Below are 17,011 nucleotides of genomic sequence, written 5' to 3'. Positions count from 1 at the left end.
GAGGATATTTGCAGGTAGAATACTGCTACAGAAAGATTTCTTTTAGTTTACAGCGTTCCCCTCAGACTATGTCACTGTATGTCAGGACGATGCACCAGATGGCTTGAAACACTACTTTAGGAATATATAGACTACGTTCTCTTGCATGCACTTCTCTGAAGGTTTTAAGGATCAAGTCTGAGGAAAGAAGTAATCTTTCCACACCAGAAAGATTATTTTAAGCGAAAAAAAGAAACAACAAACCACCATGACCTTTGTAGAAACTGAGTTACATCACTCTTGCTGTGGTAGACATGGCTTATCAGGAGGAAACATGCTGGGTGAATTTAAACGTTTTTTTTCGCTGGGTCTGGAAGAGTGAGAGTTTCTGGAGCAGACTTTTTCCGAGGCCGCTCTCTGGAAACTGTTAGGAATTCAGGAGCATCTGTGGAGAGAGGAGTTGATGGAGCACTAGATGGAGCACTGCGGGTTGAAGAAGGCATGGAAGTGTTAGAGATAGATATTGCAGGTGGGAAAATCCCAATCTTCTTGTTGGTGGCTTCCTGAGTTGCTCGTTCAAACTCTCGGACTTCATCCATTGTCATGTCTTCAACAAGAAGGAAAGAAAAACAAAGACATGTTAGAATAATCTCAAATGATAGTTTCATTAACTCAATTAAATTACTGCCATCCAAATTGTCATCAGGGAATGACTGCTCATCATTCATATAATTACACGATTCTCCACATGAACGCCTTCCTATGGTAACACATTGATCGGAGCACAATCAGTGGCAAATGTAAAGGAAACAAAGTTAAGTGCATTAATCACATACTAATGGTTCTCCTTCTGCCTGGGTCTGAACTGAATAAAGATTGCTACCTCTGTGATTGCTGGAAAGCTCAAGCTATTTCACAGGCAGTTGGAGAATACATTTAGATACACAGTCAGCAAGTAGAATTTTCCAGAACTTACAACAAAATAAAACTGATCAGGGTTTTGTTCTTTTCATTTAAATGAAAGCATGAATGGGTAAAGGGTTGTCATTGGGGTGTTCATCTGCTGTACTTCCCAAGGGAGGAAAACCTCTCTCTCCCAGCATGTGCAGCTTCCACTGACTTCCAGCTGCATGCATGTACCTGAGGCTTGTTTGCTTTTCTACTAACAAAACCTAAATAATTCCCTCTCATTTGACAAAGCCAAAACATGCTTGCCAACTTTTCCATCCAGAATCTGTACTTAAACATATATGGCCAACTAACAAATCCACTGCTTAACGCCCTGCAAGACAGAGGCAAGATGAGATGTGAGGTTAAAGCCACTTTGCAAGGGGAAGTCTTGTCACGCAGGTGACAAAGGTGTCACAGTGCTGTGGAAACCCACAAGAGGGCAGAGCGCTCCCAGCATGGATGGGCTTTGAGCTGAGCCCTGCAAAACTTCGGGAAAACGCCAGACTAACGAACAAACCTGAAACCTGCTGCTTCATGTCTACCCTGCCTGCAAGGTGCCAACTGAAATGAATTTGAGGCTTTTCACTGAAATCATATTAAATTTGTTCATTTGAAGTATTTCATTAAATCATTTTATAGATTTTTTTCTTGATTTTTTTTTTTTACCTCCGAAAGCTCCAAAAACCAGAAATAACCCCATTAGCATTTTAATCAGTTAAAAGTTCTAAGCCACTGGCCTGGCAATGGTGCTTACCATATATATGCCAAAATCCTATATTTCCCATACATCAACACTTTAATATTAGCCAGCTGCATGCATCTGTAGCCTTGGCTTCAAATGTTGTGTAGAAGCTGCTTTATGTTGCATTGTAAGATCATATTCAATCAATAAAAGCATGCATACTGCCAGCTGCCTTTTCTCTTCGCTGCAGACAACATTCCAGAGACCTTTCCAGCCTACGTTGCCAGTTATTAGGAGGGAGGATGAAGCTATTTTCAAATCTGAGGTAAGTGGTGGAAATAAACAGATGGTCTCAGAGTATCTGTACCTACTTGTGCTGGAGATAAATTTCAACCTGTTTGCCTGCTTTACATTTTGTTTCACACCCTGTACCAATGTGTGTAGTGTTTCTGAACTCAAAGGGTTTTAAAGCACCCTCACATCAAAGGGAGCCCATCCATTCATTTCAGCTGTTTTCGATCCAGGACTTCTGTATAGTCTGAAATAAAAGCTGTCTTGGATAAATGAATGAAGTCAGGAAGATTTCTCAGTTTACCTGCCATTTAAGTGAAGCCTGATTAAAGTCTTGCTAAGTGGCAGCCTGCAAGACTGTTCACTGTAAATTCAGACATGAAGTACTGTCCCTTCAGCTGACATTTGCTTTTTAGCTTATACTTGCTTTAAATTCCCTTCTGTCTGACAGTCAAGGAAAACAAGCCTTTACCATGAGCTAAGAAGGCTCAGACTTTCTTTTTCTTTTCATTAATGACAAACTCTGTTCTGACCTCAGAACCTCAGTTTTCCACATGGGAACTAAGGATGAACGTCAGACTTCATTCAAAGCCAAATCCTGAAGTGTAGAGCCAAAGGCAGAACTGATTCTCAGTTTACTGCTCAGCTGAGGAGTTAACTTGATGTTCACAGAGCTGCAGCATTGCAAACACAAAAATTACCTTGCTAGTTTTCACTTGGACAACATTTTCTCCAGCTGGTGAGCATTTTTACTGAGCAAAAACAAAGGAAAAGACTTTAAGGTCTTCAGGCCTTGCCCCCGATTTGTAACATGAGCAAAACCATCACTGAGTTCTACAGCACAGTTAGTAGAAATGAAGGAATAATAACATTTCAAAAGCAAGTATCACTCATATCACTTATTTTTTCTATTTGTAATAGTAATAATTTCTGATTCTAGGCCGCTGCTTGAGGTGCCCAAATTATGAATTTCAATACTTAATGAATTTTCCAGAATCTGAATCAAAGAACCTACATAGAAAGCTGCCCTTCTCCACAAACTGCTGTTACATACTGCTGAAAAAGATCTCCTTAATCAGTGACAACTTTAAAAGTAGTTTGACAACAGCGAAAAATTCATTAGCTTTTTTTTTTTCCCTAGTAAAGCAAATCATTTTGTCAGTTCCATAGAAATTTTCCACTCCCCATGTTCCTGGCTTTTTGACTGAAGCAATCTGAACTCCTGCATTTTATAACTATTCAAATAGTAGAAAATAAAACTTGTCTTTAACTTCCTTTTCGTGCATCCAATGGAAATTTAAGCATTGTGTTTTCCTGGAAATCCACTTCATGGAGAAAGATTCTCTTCCTACTGAAGCAAAACCTCCCCCAGGTTCCACTGACTGGTCAGCAAGATCAGCCAGTTGCTCTTCTCAGATCTGTGCAGGTGTATTAGCTGAGGATGGGCAATATGTTTTAAAAACAGACATACTCTTGCTTTGGCATGGCTCTCTATTTCATCCACAGTAGATGAATGTTGGTTGCAAACTTTAATGTTGGTTTTTTCATGCATGTTTTTCTCGTATTCTCGAACATCATCCATAGTCATATCTGTAAAAAGTTCAAAATTGTTGGCATTTTCCATTGATTCAGTGCAAACTTCATTTTTTTTCTTAAGGAGAAGGTTCTAGGAACAGTCTTTGAGCAGAAGCCAAAAACGGATTAAAAAAAAAGAGCATGGAGCAACTAGCTTTATGAAAACTGACTCATAAAGGTAGTTATATCAGCCAAGGAAGGTATAAGAAGGTTAAGTCAAAGGGAGTCAGAGAACAGGAAGGAGTGGAAACTGTTTAGGAGTATCCGTGTAACACAAAGTAGGCAGAAAGTATTGATGTGCAGGCCCTGGCAAAGGCCAAGATCTTCTAAAAAGGTTTTAGAAGATCCCTTGGAATAAAGGACAGGGACAGAAATATTGTAAATATTTACTTACCTTTCCAGGCACTTTCAAAAAGATTTTATGTTATTTTTTGCACAGTACATCTCATAACCAGCAAACATTCTTACAGTTAGAGCACATGTCAGCTTAGATTCCAGAAACTAACAATTATGCAGGTAAGTGAATGAATAGTGAATATGTGAACAGTTTTGGAGTCTGAAGCAATTGACAAGACTATAAGAATTAGAAATATTCTACAGATCAGGCTGATTCTAGGGGTAGGATCATTTATCACTGTCTAGGCATGCCTGGCGTTGTCAAAGTAGCACATAACCTGCTAGGTGCCTGCTATGTAACTCCAGGCAAGCATTACAGGTTTTCAAGATTTATCATAAACCACACTTCCAGTAAACCTATGAAGAAACCAGTTCATTGACTTGTGACCTTACTCTGATGAGTATTCCCATGCTTTCAATAAATGTACCTGATAGTAAGGTGTAAGAAAACATGAAGGCTGTAAGGATTTTGGTCTGCTCTTTACAACAGTTTGATAACTTCAGAGCTTCATGAAAATAGCCATCAACTTTTTACTCACAAAGCCTAATTGGCATTTTATTAACATGAGAAACTTGCAAATGTGCTCCCCTTTTGGTAATGTACATGGTGGTTTTCTTCTTGAGGCTGTAATTTTTCTCAAGTTTATTATGTGCCACTTGGATTTGTGAATTCTTGTATCACACCACTCCTTGTTATGTGAGATGAGGCTCTTGCTGCGTTTTATGAGACAGCTTTTAAGCAAAGATATAACTTCAGCTGTTACATTAGTAGTGCAATGCAGTGCTTCATCAGTGAAAATGAAATGCAGTCTAGAATTGTGATCAAAAGTAAACATAGAATAACTCAAAATCCTACTCCTTTAGTCTTTTACTGTTATCTGGAATGAAAAACAAGCTCATGAGCCATGCTAAGCATGCACTTTGCCAAGCAGAGAACATGCTCTTCATTTGTAAATAATGCTGTGAAAAGAAATATTCTTAATAATAATGCTAAGTACAGTTTAGTAAATTTAACAACATGACACATTCATACTTACAGTATCAGTAATCAGTCAGTAATATCCATAACATAACATGTTCTTTAATAACTGATTCTATGACATGATAATTCGATTCTGCTTTACTGACTATAATCATCTTTAAGTCTTTCTCAAACTTTTAAAAGCTGATAACAGACACACTGATGACATACAGATGCTTTAAAAATTCTGTGTTTTTAAAACCTCTGCCTCCGTACACAAACCACAAGAGTTGTTAAACTGAACTGGGTGGATACAACTTGGATCTCACTCATTTTTGAACAATGAAATACTCACTTTCTAGTCAGCAAGTCTTACCAAGAGCTATACTTCAGAGGAATGCAGTGGCAGAAGGGCTGCACACAGCAGAGTTACTTAAACTAACTTCCTGCACTTTCTATTATAAATCTTACTATGTTCTTAAGCCTTTATTCATATTTTTTTTTTTAGTTAGACCAGATTTTTTAGGTTTTGCACTTAGCCTGACAATTAGGTTCCAAAAGCACACTATGTCGTTTAGGAAAAAGACTCACCATTACAGAAATCCATGACATAATTGTGTATCACAACATTCCATTTGGGGACAGAGTATTTTTGTCAGGGTGCATTCAGATTTAAGATGGGAAAATTTGTGGTTAATGGTTTTGTGGCTAAAGCTGTTCCATTTGTTTAACTTCATGATTACTCACTGTTATCATCAGTAACTCTGCTAAAGTACAGATGACTCTTTGCTTCCCATTAACATTTCTTTACATCTTGCTAGACTCTGATGTAAAACTGTGTGGATTTCGGAGGACACTGGAGACGTGTGTGTTTGCACTAGCCCATGAAATGCCCAAGAGGGTGTTTCCTGAAGGTTAAGGAGGGTCTAAATAAACGTTGTAAATATATTCCGCAGTTGTACTGTATGTTACAAAAGCATCTTAGAAACGGTTCTCCAAGTAACTGTGGTTATGGACACATCTTACTGAAAACACATGGAAAAAGTACAAACCCTTTGAGCTTATTTTCTGCAGTGTAATTGGCTCTTTGATATTCAGATTACTCAGTACTATTGGAAGTGCCTGTTCCTACAGCTGGGGCATGGACTTAGCACAGTTTTTGCATGCAGCTGCTGCTGAACCAGACCCAGGAGGCTACATAATATTTATATCCCTTTTTCAGAAAGGACTTTGAGCTCCATCTTTTCTTTACTGCAATCCACACTAACAGTTTAAAACTTTCCTAAAAAGCTGAAATGGTGTTGGATGAGAGGCCTTAGGAGCTTGCTGCCTGGAAATGACTGCAGGTTAATGCAGTCTTAATAAGAAGCTTTATTCAAACCTGCATGTGGTTCTTGGTCTCTTGGTGGGGGCAGCTTCTACCTGCCTCCAACGCAGGGTGATGAGTCTGATGTCTGTCTGGTGAGCGAGGTAATGGTGTCCCTGTGTGCTGCTTGCCAACCATACAGCCTCCTTTTGTTACAAAAACCTGCTGTGAATGAGCTCCCTGTGTTCCTCAGAAGCTGCACATAGTTCTCTCACGAACAACTTATATTAGAACCTGATGATCCATGAAAGTAAACGGAAATCTTTTGTGAGCTGCCATTAGCCTTGCATTAGGCCTTTTAAATGGGCTGGTTTTGGAGCATACTTACCGTACCACTCATCAACCCAGGCAAACGCCTGCCGGTGACCAATCAATAGTATATCTCTGACGACCTGTGGAACAAGGGAAAGGTTAAATACCTCTGCAGCAACTACACAGGAAAGTGTTAGAGAAGTAACACTTGTCTTTCAACATGACTGAAAGTGAAAAATACTCTGTCAGTTTTATGTCTAAGGAGACATGTCCTAGAGAGTCAGACATACTGTCTCTGAAGGGCTTGTGGCCCAACCTCCCACCTCAAGTGGATCTATTGCCCACACTGGATCACATCAGTGTGGCTGTGACCTGCATGGGAGACCATTTGGGAATGTGTTCAGCATTTATTAATCTTTAGACGATTAGACCTTCTGGAACTCTTCCTTTTTCCTTGTTAGTTTTTTAAACACGTGGATAAAACACATTTATCTGTGGATAAACAGAATAGTTTTAATACTCTGACAAATACTATCATTTGGCTGTTATGCCGTTCATCCATTAGTTTTTTAGTAGACTGATTGGAAGACTTTCCCACTACCTGTTTGTAAGAAATGCTGCACATCACTGCTACATGTACCCACATGTACTCACAAATGCTTCAGCTCATACATTTACTACAGTATTGAAAATATTGATAGTTTTTCTCAACCTTAGAACTCTCTGGCTCTGCTCCAGATCTTCCAGCCCCTGGAGACAGTTCTGAGTGCACATTCAGCTGGGCTCCCCAGCTTCTACACAGTCACAGTTACATTCCTGTGCAGGACAGTACTCAAGTTCTGCTTATGTGAAGGTAAAAAACCAGCTTGTGTTTCACTGACCTTGTGTACAAATTGCTCTACTCTGGTTTGAAGCCCCCAGACTTCAAATTTCACAGTCACAAGCTTGTAGGAACACATGATGGGCTGATGTGTCTCTCTCCAGCCTTCTTTTAATTGGCCTCTCCCAGTCTTCTGTGACTTGAAATATTTAGGATCCTGCAAAACAAAGAAAACACGCTGGTAAATGCAGGAGAGGAAGTCCTGTTTGTTAGTGTATGAAAGTAAATGTTTTGATAAGAGATAAAATATTACCATGTGCTAATAAACATTGTGAAAAAGTAACATGAAACTGACTTAAATAAGCACCAGGATACACTAAAATCCAATCTGTCTTTTGTCCAGCAGCCAGTGAATCAATGGCAGCATATTCTTGGAGATGCTCTGACAATCCTATCATCTAGGGCATTTCTGCTATAGCAAAATAGATTATTGCAAGTAATTACAACACAATGCACTCCAAATGTTATTTATGGCCTTTGGAAAAGAACCAAACCCATGGCTTCTTCAGAGCTGCTTTCCCACTGCTCCCTCAGGATGACTTACTAGTACTGTCTACCCATGTCCTTCTTGCTGAAATCATGTCCAATTGGTCGCACGGACCCTCACAATGCCATTTTCAGTGTTAAGTATCTTGTATATCCAGGTGGGCAGTTAAGCATGAAACTCCTTCAATTCAGCCACCCCTGGTTACAAGTGAGTTACAGACAATACACTAAACAATTGAACCCTGTTTCTCTTTTAAAAAATGGAAAATCAAATAAATTGGTGTGGAAATTACAAAAGCAAGGCCAAAAACCCAATAATGACATTAGTTAATCATACAGTTTTATCTGTCAAAGAGTAATTTCCCATATTGGTATAATTCCATTTCACTTTATGTCCAATCCTGATAATTACATCTTGTAAATAGAAATAATTTACAGTTAAGCATTGATTTTCAAAGCTTAAAAATAATGTACTTCTAGTAAATTTGTAGTGGAGCTTCTAAAATCTCTCTTGAAGAGTAAGCACCCATGCTTGCCTGTGCTGTCTTCACCAAAGCTGAGATCTGGGAAGATCTTTTGAATCCATCCTTTGTTATAAAAGCAAAGCATTAAACATGCATTCACATATGTGCTTAAATTATGAATTAAATGGAAAACAATCAGGAGAAAAACTAACAAAAATTTGATACAACTATTCTGTTATTAATTTTCTTTCATTCATTGTGAGCTTATATATCTTTCACTATTCCTTTTTCTAATGTTCAGCTATCTCCTGACTCAGCTTCTGATTTTATCCATAAACTGAAGCTCTGTCATTAAAGCCTCTCTACAAAGCTCTAATGAGGTGATAGTCTTGCTGCTGCTCTGTGAAAGTCATTGCTTTTATTGCTGACATACTCTTTTCTAAATAGAAACGTGAAGCTTGCAGCATAATAAGGTTCCAATGTTAAATCACAATGAGAAACAATTCAGTGTCATCATTTATCAGAGGAATATACCACCGTACATCACATCTCACAGTCTCATGCTGCTGCCAATCTTCTAACTCAATACAACTTGACCTCAGATTGATCTAGATGTTTTCTGCTTGAATCCATCAATATAATAAAAATAAGAAAAGCAAAAAAGGGAAGAACTAAGATGTAATATTCAGCAAGATGCAAAATTCTAGTAGATTGTTCTGTGAATAAAGAAATAACTAGGAAATATGATTTCAAATATTCCTGCAAAATATTCCAGTGTTAAATAAGCATTTCTAGAAAGGAAACCAGTAAGGAAGTGTCTGCTGTTTCTGACATACACATACGGGGCTAGTGTGATGGAGCCAGCGTCTTGATGAAGCATTTTGGATATGCACATTAGTAATACTGAGTGTTACACTTCACAGCCCTTCAGTGATAACCACATCTGTAATGGAATAACTTCAGTGCAGTCCAAAGGCATTTACTGCAATGATTTTGAATCAATATCAACTATTCAGAAGTCACAAATAAAAATCAAATTACAAGCAACTATGCTGCATGACTGCCCAGTCCTGCATGGAACTTGTGTCAAACTGTCAGAACCCCCTGGATGCTATGAAAGTGTTTTGCTTCGGTTTGGCTTTGTGATGTCCAGCCAAGTGGACAAGGGGGTTCTTAAATTGGTGTCCCACAAATAATCCACCTACTGCAATGCAATTCATCCACCACATCACTCCTAGCTGCAGATTCCTTTAATGGCACCCAGGGATGGCACCTTTGTTTCCCTTAATCACGTCCCTTTCTCTTGGAGGACATGCTGTTTAGTCACAAATTGGCTGGACAGTTCCAAGCAGAGAGCCAGGCAATGATGGACAGCATGGGCAACTTGTATTCAATAGGTTTTATGGAAATTCCTGCCTTTCTGAAAACATTAACTGATGAGTGGAAGCCAAGAAACAGAAAGAATTCAGAATGGATGAAGATGATAAAGATTTTACTGACTGCTTGATCAGGCAAGCTAAAACTCGAAGACTGCATATAAGTTCAGTCAGATTTAGGATAAGAGTAGTAGGTCATAAGATACACAGCAACATTAAACAAAGTGAATTTGAGAACTGAATCCCTGGGCCATCAATTCAAAGGGTGTTGAAGGTGAGAACTTTGGTATGAAAGCCACAACCCAGACCGATTCATGTGCCTGACTCATGACTTCAAATTGCCAGGTTCAGGCTCCCAGCCTGGAGTCCTTTCTGCAATCAGTATATAAGGTCCTTCTAAAAAAATAATTAGAAGGATGATTTTCTATTAAATACAAGTAGAAATAGCACTGGTACACAGCACTGCTGCTCCTGCCTCTCATGATGTAGCTCACTGATTAGGTCAGTCAGAACAAATTAGACTCATGGGCCACACTCACATCTCTGCAAGTCCTAGGAGGAAGTGCTGAGCACCTGCCTGTACCGAACCATGGCCATTCCTTGTTCCTCCTGTGAAAGGCATGGCAATTTCCCAAACAGATACCAGAAGCACGAGGCTGCAGTGAAGCAGCAAGTTCTACAGGCAGGAATTGTGGCACATGTGCTTGAAACACTTCTGTCTGTGACTACAAACTGGGAGAGCTAATCTTTGCTCTGACCCCCTTTTTATGTTGTTATTTACATCATTAACTGTGTGTGCCTTATTTTTGCTTCAGCCACCCATGCCTTCTTTCTAGAGGAGCCATCAGCCAAAGAATACTGCCTCTATTCACTGTTCCCCCTTAATTTATCTACTGGCAGAATCCTCAATCCATTTTAAATGTAATGGCATAGCTAAAATCTTTTTGTTTAAATAACCTTCTCGTCCTTTTATCAGACACAATTTATTAGGAAAGCCCATCTGGCAAATCCTTTTGCAGAGGAGCAAAACCTACTCTGTATTTGCAATACATTATTGCCAGGTGCAGAGTGATTTAAAAATAGCTCTTCTGCTAACAAAGCAGAAACAACATGACCCGTGAGCTGGGCTTATTTGAGAGTAAAATGTAAAATTATAATGAAATAAAACAAAAGCCCTGCTGTGATGGATATGGTTTTAAACACAGCACTCTCCCAGTGTTTCTAAGGCCATGTATGGTTGGTCATGGCTCAACATGCATATAATTTAGCATTTATTTACTTAACTTTCCCCATGGACCACAGACATTACCAGGCATCAGTGTGGAACCACAACCTCCTTTCCAGGAGGGAACACCACTGTATTGACAATATAGCACTGGGCTGTTGCAGTGCCTTTTCAGATTTTATTCTGAAATGTTATGTTTTACTTAAAGTTAAATAATAAGATACATTTGTGGTTTACAGAGACCTTCCAAATCTGAATAGACATCCTTTCCCTGAGCTTCACCATGGGATCAGCAGGAGTTGCAGATGCCATACTCTGGTGCAGCTGTCACCACCTACTTTGCCTGCGTGCTGGAAGCCAGTGTGGAACATCTTGTTACCTCGTTACTGATCTATCTCAAAAATTTCTTACTGTTTGCACAGCCATTATAGCATGGAAAGAGATCCCCAGGGTGAATGTGCTCTCCAGAGGTGAAGGTGCAATATGTGTATGCCACGCATGCTGTTCTGTTACTGGAGGCACATAGATCTAAAGCAGATTCTTCCTCTCTTCCTTCCTTTTAATGCATGGATTAGTTTTTTCAGACCCCTATTGCAATATGTTCCACCACTGTGCTTAAGTCAATACTTACATGTGGTCTGGCCTTTCACCATCAGCTGTAGCTGCTAGGGCTTGGATTTCAGCTTAGCGAGGGCTCTGGAAAGATTTGTTGATGTAAAAATGCTACTACTATAGACATATATGTGGAGGCATTTTTAAAAGACTTTCTTTCCCCCCTTCTTCTTGAGTTTCCAACAGAATGTATTTTCTGGAAGAGACAGCTAAATACTTCAGAACTGTAAATACTGGGACAGTCCTGAGGTGTTAAGATATGATAATGCAGCCAGGCTTTACATAAGCTCACAAATGGAAGTTAGTCAGAAGGAAAAGGAAATTTTCACCTCCTTTTGCCATGCCCTGTTCTGATCCTCTGCACCAACATGTTGTACATGTTCACGGGGGGGGGGGGCAAGGCAGCTGTGTTATCTCAACTAACATAATTCTCTGGCTCTGTAATGTGATAGAGGTTTTGTTATTCCGAAAGCACCTGGACAGTAGTAAGCTGGACCTAGTACAGTGCAGCTGTGTTAAAGTAAAAGCAGCCAGCAACTGAGGAAAACTGCAGCAGCTGCATGAAATCTTTCAGTGTGGAGGTAAACTTAAAAAGTTTATTCCATTTGTCCAACTCTCAACTGCTTTGTTATAAACAGGAAATGAAACGCTGTTAATTTTGAGAACTTGAATATGTTTGCAAAGAACATTTTGCTCAGTAGCTCCCATCTACAGTAGATGTTTCATTTCAGTGAATGATTCACTTGAGGCCCTCACTCTTCAGCATAGCTCAGTTTTATTCTTTTCTATAGCTCAGATAAATACGTATGTCTATATGGGGAATACATGATGGCTGGTGATACATATTCATTGATGGTAAAGTCACAAGGAAATGAATTTACAAAATGTGCAACTACTCTTACCTGTAGGCTTGCAAGTTCTTTATATAGATATAGAAAACTCTGTATTTGATGTAATACACACATTCAGATTTGGACACATATGTGAGTCCTTACAGAAAAACAGCAAACTTCTTAGCCTAGATTCAAGCTTTCTCCATTTGGAAACTCACATTTTAAACTTCTGAAGTTTAAGGATTTTTAGGCCCATGCTTGTAAAAAAACCCTGCTTTATTTAAGATATGGCAGCACTGTGGAGTGTTCTGGTGGCTACTGCACAATGAAGGTTGTAGATGGTCATTAAGTTAAAATTAAGTCACCTGCTTTGGGAGGCCCAAGATTGCTGCAGTTACATCCCCTCCAGGCTTCTGCAAGGACAACTTTTTGGATAGCAGAAACCAGTACACCTCCATGGAAGGCAGACTTGGACTCGGTGCATGTTTGTAATAGCCACAAATTGTCTCTGATTCACTATTTACTTGGTGATTTAAGTCCTTCTCTGCACACACTGACAGATAAGCTCTCCATTCTGAAGGGAATTCAAATCACTTGCAGGCCTCTGGACAAGAGATCACCCAGTATTATTGGCAGAGGTTCCTCCTCAGTGAAACAACAGCTCTCCTGAAGCCTCCAGCTAACTATATTTTTCACTTTTCCATTTCAGTTAATACTTAGAAGGAGAGAAAAAACAGATATGCACAAAGCTGAATTCAATCATTTTCCCTTTAACCACCATGACATTTTTGTGGAACACTTCTCCTTTCTCATCAGCACCAGCACAAGTTAAAATGAGCTGTGCAATTCAAATGGAGTATACGTTTATGTATGATGCTTTATACATGTTGCTTTTTTATGCGTGAATCATTATTATGTAAGTTACAATGGAAGGTAGAATATGGATCTGTTTATAGGATTCATGTCAGGGCAAGCGAAAAGCCATGTTTTAGATCCCAGGTGCTAGGAAGAAGAGATGGGTTGCTTCACTTTGTATGGAGTTTGTTGCTGTGGGTTGCTGCACTCCTGTGGTTGCTGCACTATTATCACCTCTATTGATGATACCGATATTGCACAGTCACATCTTCCATTTATAGAAATGAGAAAAACAACACTAAAGCTGCCCAGGCTCATTCTGTTACAATCAATGTTATTTCATGGAGTAGTCCAAAGACGGGTCACAGCCAAATTGCAGGAAGGGGCTTTTTCATACACAGGGCTCTGAAAAACTTATGGTTTTGACCCAAACAGCCTGTGAAGGGTAACTGAGCACTTCAAAGTTCAAAATAATGGAAATCACAAATACTAGCTTAATAGCAACTATACAATTAGTGCTGTCTGATCATATCAGCAAACATCCATCTACAAGCAGTTGAAGTAGTGTGTGAATTGTTTAAATTATGTAAGTTACCCCTTTAATATGCAGTAATACAACTAAATAATGACATTTGCTGTTAAAAAATGAAGTATATTTTTAATTGAAGAGGGATGCACTTTCATCAGGATATGAAAGAAGTTTAAAGCTCATGTCTAAAAGCTGCTACATATGCTGACCCTGATCCAGAACTCACTTAACTGTAATCATGTAGAAGCTCAACTGAGCTGAAGAGATTACTAACATGCCTGAAGTTAAAATCATTCTCAGTGGTCTTTCCAGATGGGAGTCAGAACACTACCCTGCGGGATCTAATTCTTAAATCACTTTTAATCTTTAATCTTAGTATCAATTCAGCTAAATGAACTAAAAGCAGCCAAATTATTATCAGAACTAAAATGCCTTTCAAAAGCTTTCGGTAAATGGGTTTTAGTTATCTCTAAAACTGTTATTTGGAAAACACAGACCGTTTCTCATTCACACAGACTTACTTTTTATCCTGTTCTGATTGAAGACAGACAGAAACTACATTTACAACATTAAAAATCTTTTTATAGTCCCTAAATGATGTATGAGGCTTCATCAGAAATGGGAATTTGGCTTCACATTCATCATAGGGTAGCATAAAACCCCATAGCTAGTAAACTTTGGAAGATACTTAATTCAGCTATTTTTAATTCAGTGTCAGTTACAGTATGTGCAGTTAAATGCTAAGGTGTTCTTACTATTTTGTACAAATTCTGAAACAGAATTTGGTAGGCACATACACATCATCCATCAGTACAGAAAAAAACAACAGATGCTGGGCTATTTTTGTTGTTTAAACCCATGTAAAATTCCATTTTGCTTGGAATCAGGTCTCTAGTGTTTGAAATAACAACACAAAGACTGAAATTCTTTCTTGCTTAACATGAGGCTGGTTTTCTCTATCATAAGAGTAACCATGTGGAAATTATACTTAATAGTTGGCTATTAAAAATGGGAAGGAAAACTGAAAAGCCTGGTGTTAAACCTCCATGTTTACCATTTCTTGGAAGTGCACACATCGACATGGAAAATCTGACATGATTTCTTTAAAGCCCAGTCAAATGCTGACCCATTCAATAGCAGCAGTCGAAATGGAACCAGAAGACTATGGAGTTCAGATAAGATGATGGGACCAATAAGCTGTTTCATGAGGTGTTATACAATTTTGGTACTAACCAGATGGGTTTCATTATCTAAGGGAACTAATAAAATTACTTTTCATTCTACTGTAGACCCAATTTGGTTTTATGACCCATACATAAAATTTGAAATAGGATCTATAAATGGAAGATAACAAGTACCCGACTTTTTTAGTCTGAAAATCATGTCTCCTGTGGTATAGAAATAAATTCATTGGCAAGTCTTCATTTTCTGCCCTAAAAATGATTATGTAGTCTCGTTTTGTATAGTCAAACAGCTGCCATACTCATTGCCAGCTATGAATATATACTTGGCTCCAGAGGAAAATCATATCTCCAAAATTAAATGCAAGCAGAGATCTGATCTTTCCTCTCTAGCTACTTGTTGTGAACCATCATTTTTCAAGTCTGAGGTTAAACTACTGAGACCTCATCTTCATTTGCATGATGGCTGCTGATTTCAAACCAGTGAATTGCACTGACCTAAAAGAAGAGTGCTCTTTAGAGATGTGAGCTATCAAATATACATGGAGTGATTTCCAAGGGAATTCTAAGGGAGCGAATGTGTCTGCTGCCATTGATGCTTCCTGGGAGATTCACTGCAGCATGTAGTCTACTTCAGTCCCTCTTGTCTTGTGTCATGGTCACCAATGAGTTACCTTGTGCATCAACCCTGTTCTCATCTGTCCTTTGCCTGGGCTCAGACACTTCGCACGACTTATTAATCATGGCAGGATGAAAATAAGGATGACAGGAACATTTAATACCCCTCAGACCTGCAAACACTTAACTGAGCTTCATGATTCAAAGAAAAGTTTTTTTCTATTTTGAATAAATTCAGATGAACATCAACATTCAGGTGGTACAGGATATGTTCCGATAAGGGTATGAAAGCATTTCAAAAGGTTGGAGGAACCATCTGCAAAAGGAAGTGTCAGGCAATCTAGATAAGGAGGTTGCTATCAGCTTCCCCTCAAATTGAAAGCTTCTTAAATACTACTGACCAGCAAGATTTCATACAAAAAAACCCTTTGCTTTGATTACTATCAAGGCTTTCCTGCAGCCTCTTACATTCCCTTCTTCACCAATTCACAACCAAGTTGTCTCTTACCTCTGATTCCTTGTAATAGCGCTCAGGAATTTCATCACTGGCAATATCAATAAAGCAGACTTCTCGCTCCAGGTCTTTAGCTTCTTTGTCAAAAATCTGCAAGAGTTAAAGAGATTCAGCACTGTTCAGAACACCACCCTTACAAAATCCACCTGGAATAACCGTTACAAGCAATTTCAATGACTTGTGCAACATAATGTATTTTTGGCTTGCATCTGAACATCTTCTGACGTAAGATACTGAAGTTTTTGCAGGGACACAGTCACGTTCTCTAGCAGATGTCAAAGGGAAGAAAATTGGTGTTCTCAAGATCATACATAAACAAGGTGTTCCTAAGCAAGATTTATGACAGTTTGAATGAATTATCCCACAGACTTTTTCGGGAACAATCCACTGTGTCAGATCAACAGAGGACTGTTAGACGTTAACACATCGTGTTCAGCACTTAACTGCTCACACTGCAGGCCTTCCTTGTACTTTTTGGAAGGGAGACTTTGGTCACAAATAGTAAAGTCAACATCTAGGATGGGGTTTATTGTGTTCTCTACTCTTTGAGCTGGATTCCTGTGTAAAACTGGAATTTTTACTGTGTAAAAAACTGGAGTTTCTGGACTCTGGCTGTTTCTAACCTTTTCACTCTAGGGACAAGAACGAAATACAGATATTTTGTGTGAACAACTCAGGCTAAGGTGCTGTTTTACTGAGAATCAAAAGTCTGGTTGAACTGTCCTCAGTGGAAGCTGGAAACTTCCATCCATTTGAGCACACTCAGAGCTTATTTTCATCTCAGTCCTTTAGGAGCTGGTTTTGAACCTCAAGTCTCTTGTTTTTGCAAGGCAAACGATGGCTATATTTGAAATGCAGGTCATTTGCATCTGTGCCTGTGCCCAGAATTTAACGATTGAGGCATCTTGGTGACCCATGTGACTGATCCTATCTCTGCAATATAATTCTACTTGTGATTCTGGGACTTGGAAATAGTGACTAGCTA

The 17,011-nt window shown here is 38.9% G+C and overlaps 1 protein-coding gene across 1 annotated transcript in view; it reads right to left on the bottom strand.

The window, feature by feature from the left end:
• Nucleotides 1-443: 443 nt before the first annotated feature.
• Nucleotides 444-17,011, bottom strand: part of PITPNC1 (phosphatidylinositol transfer protein cytoplasmic 1) — a 77,418-nt gene continuing 60,850 nt past the window's right edge. The window contains exons 6-10 of the mRNA XM_061377402.1: nt 16,021-16,116; nt 7,335-7,490; nt 6,530-6,593; nt 3,375-3,493; nt 444-586 (exon numbers count right to left, since the gene is read on the bottom strand). Coding sequence (XP_061233386.1) covers nt 581-586; nt 3,375-3,493; nt 6,530-6,593; nt 7,335-7,490; nt 16,021-16,116 — 441 coding nt within the window. The 3' untranslated portion in view covers nt 444-580. The remainder of the gene's footprint in view (nt 587-3,374; nt 3,494-6,529; nt 6,594-7,334; nt 7,491-16,020; nt 16,117-17,011) is intronic.

This window comes from Neopsephotus bourkii, unplaced genomic scaffold (genome assembly GCF_033783945.1).
Source record: "Neopsephotus bourkii isolate Nb327-2 ecotype Australia unplaced genomic scaffold, CSIRO-AGI_Nbou_v1 NB_1749, whole genome shotgun sequence".
Taxonomy (NCBI): domain Eukaryota; kingdom Metazoa; phylum Chordata; class Aves; order Psittaciformes; family Psittacidae; genus Neopsephotus; species Neopsephotus bourkii.
Note: the sequence above shows the minus strand (reverse complement) of the source record. Positions and strands in the feature narration are given on the sequence as shown.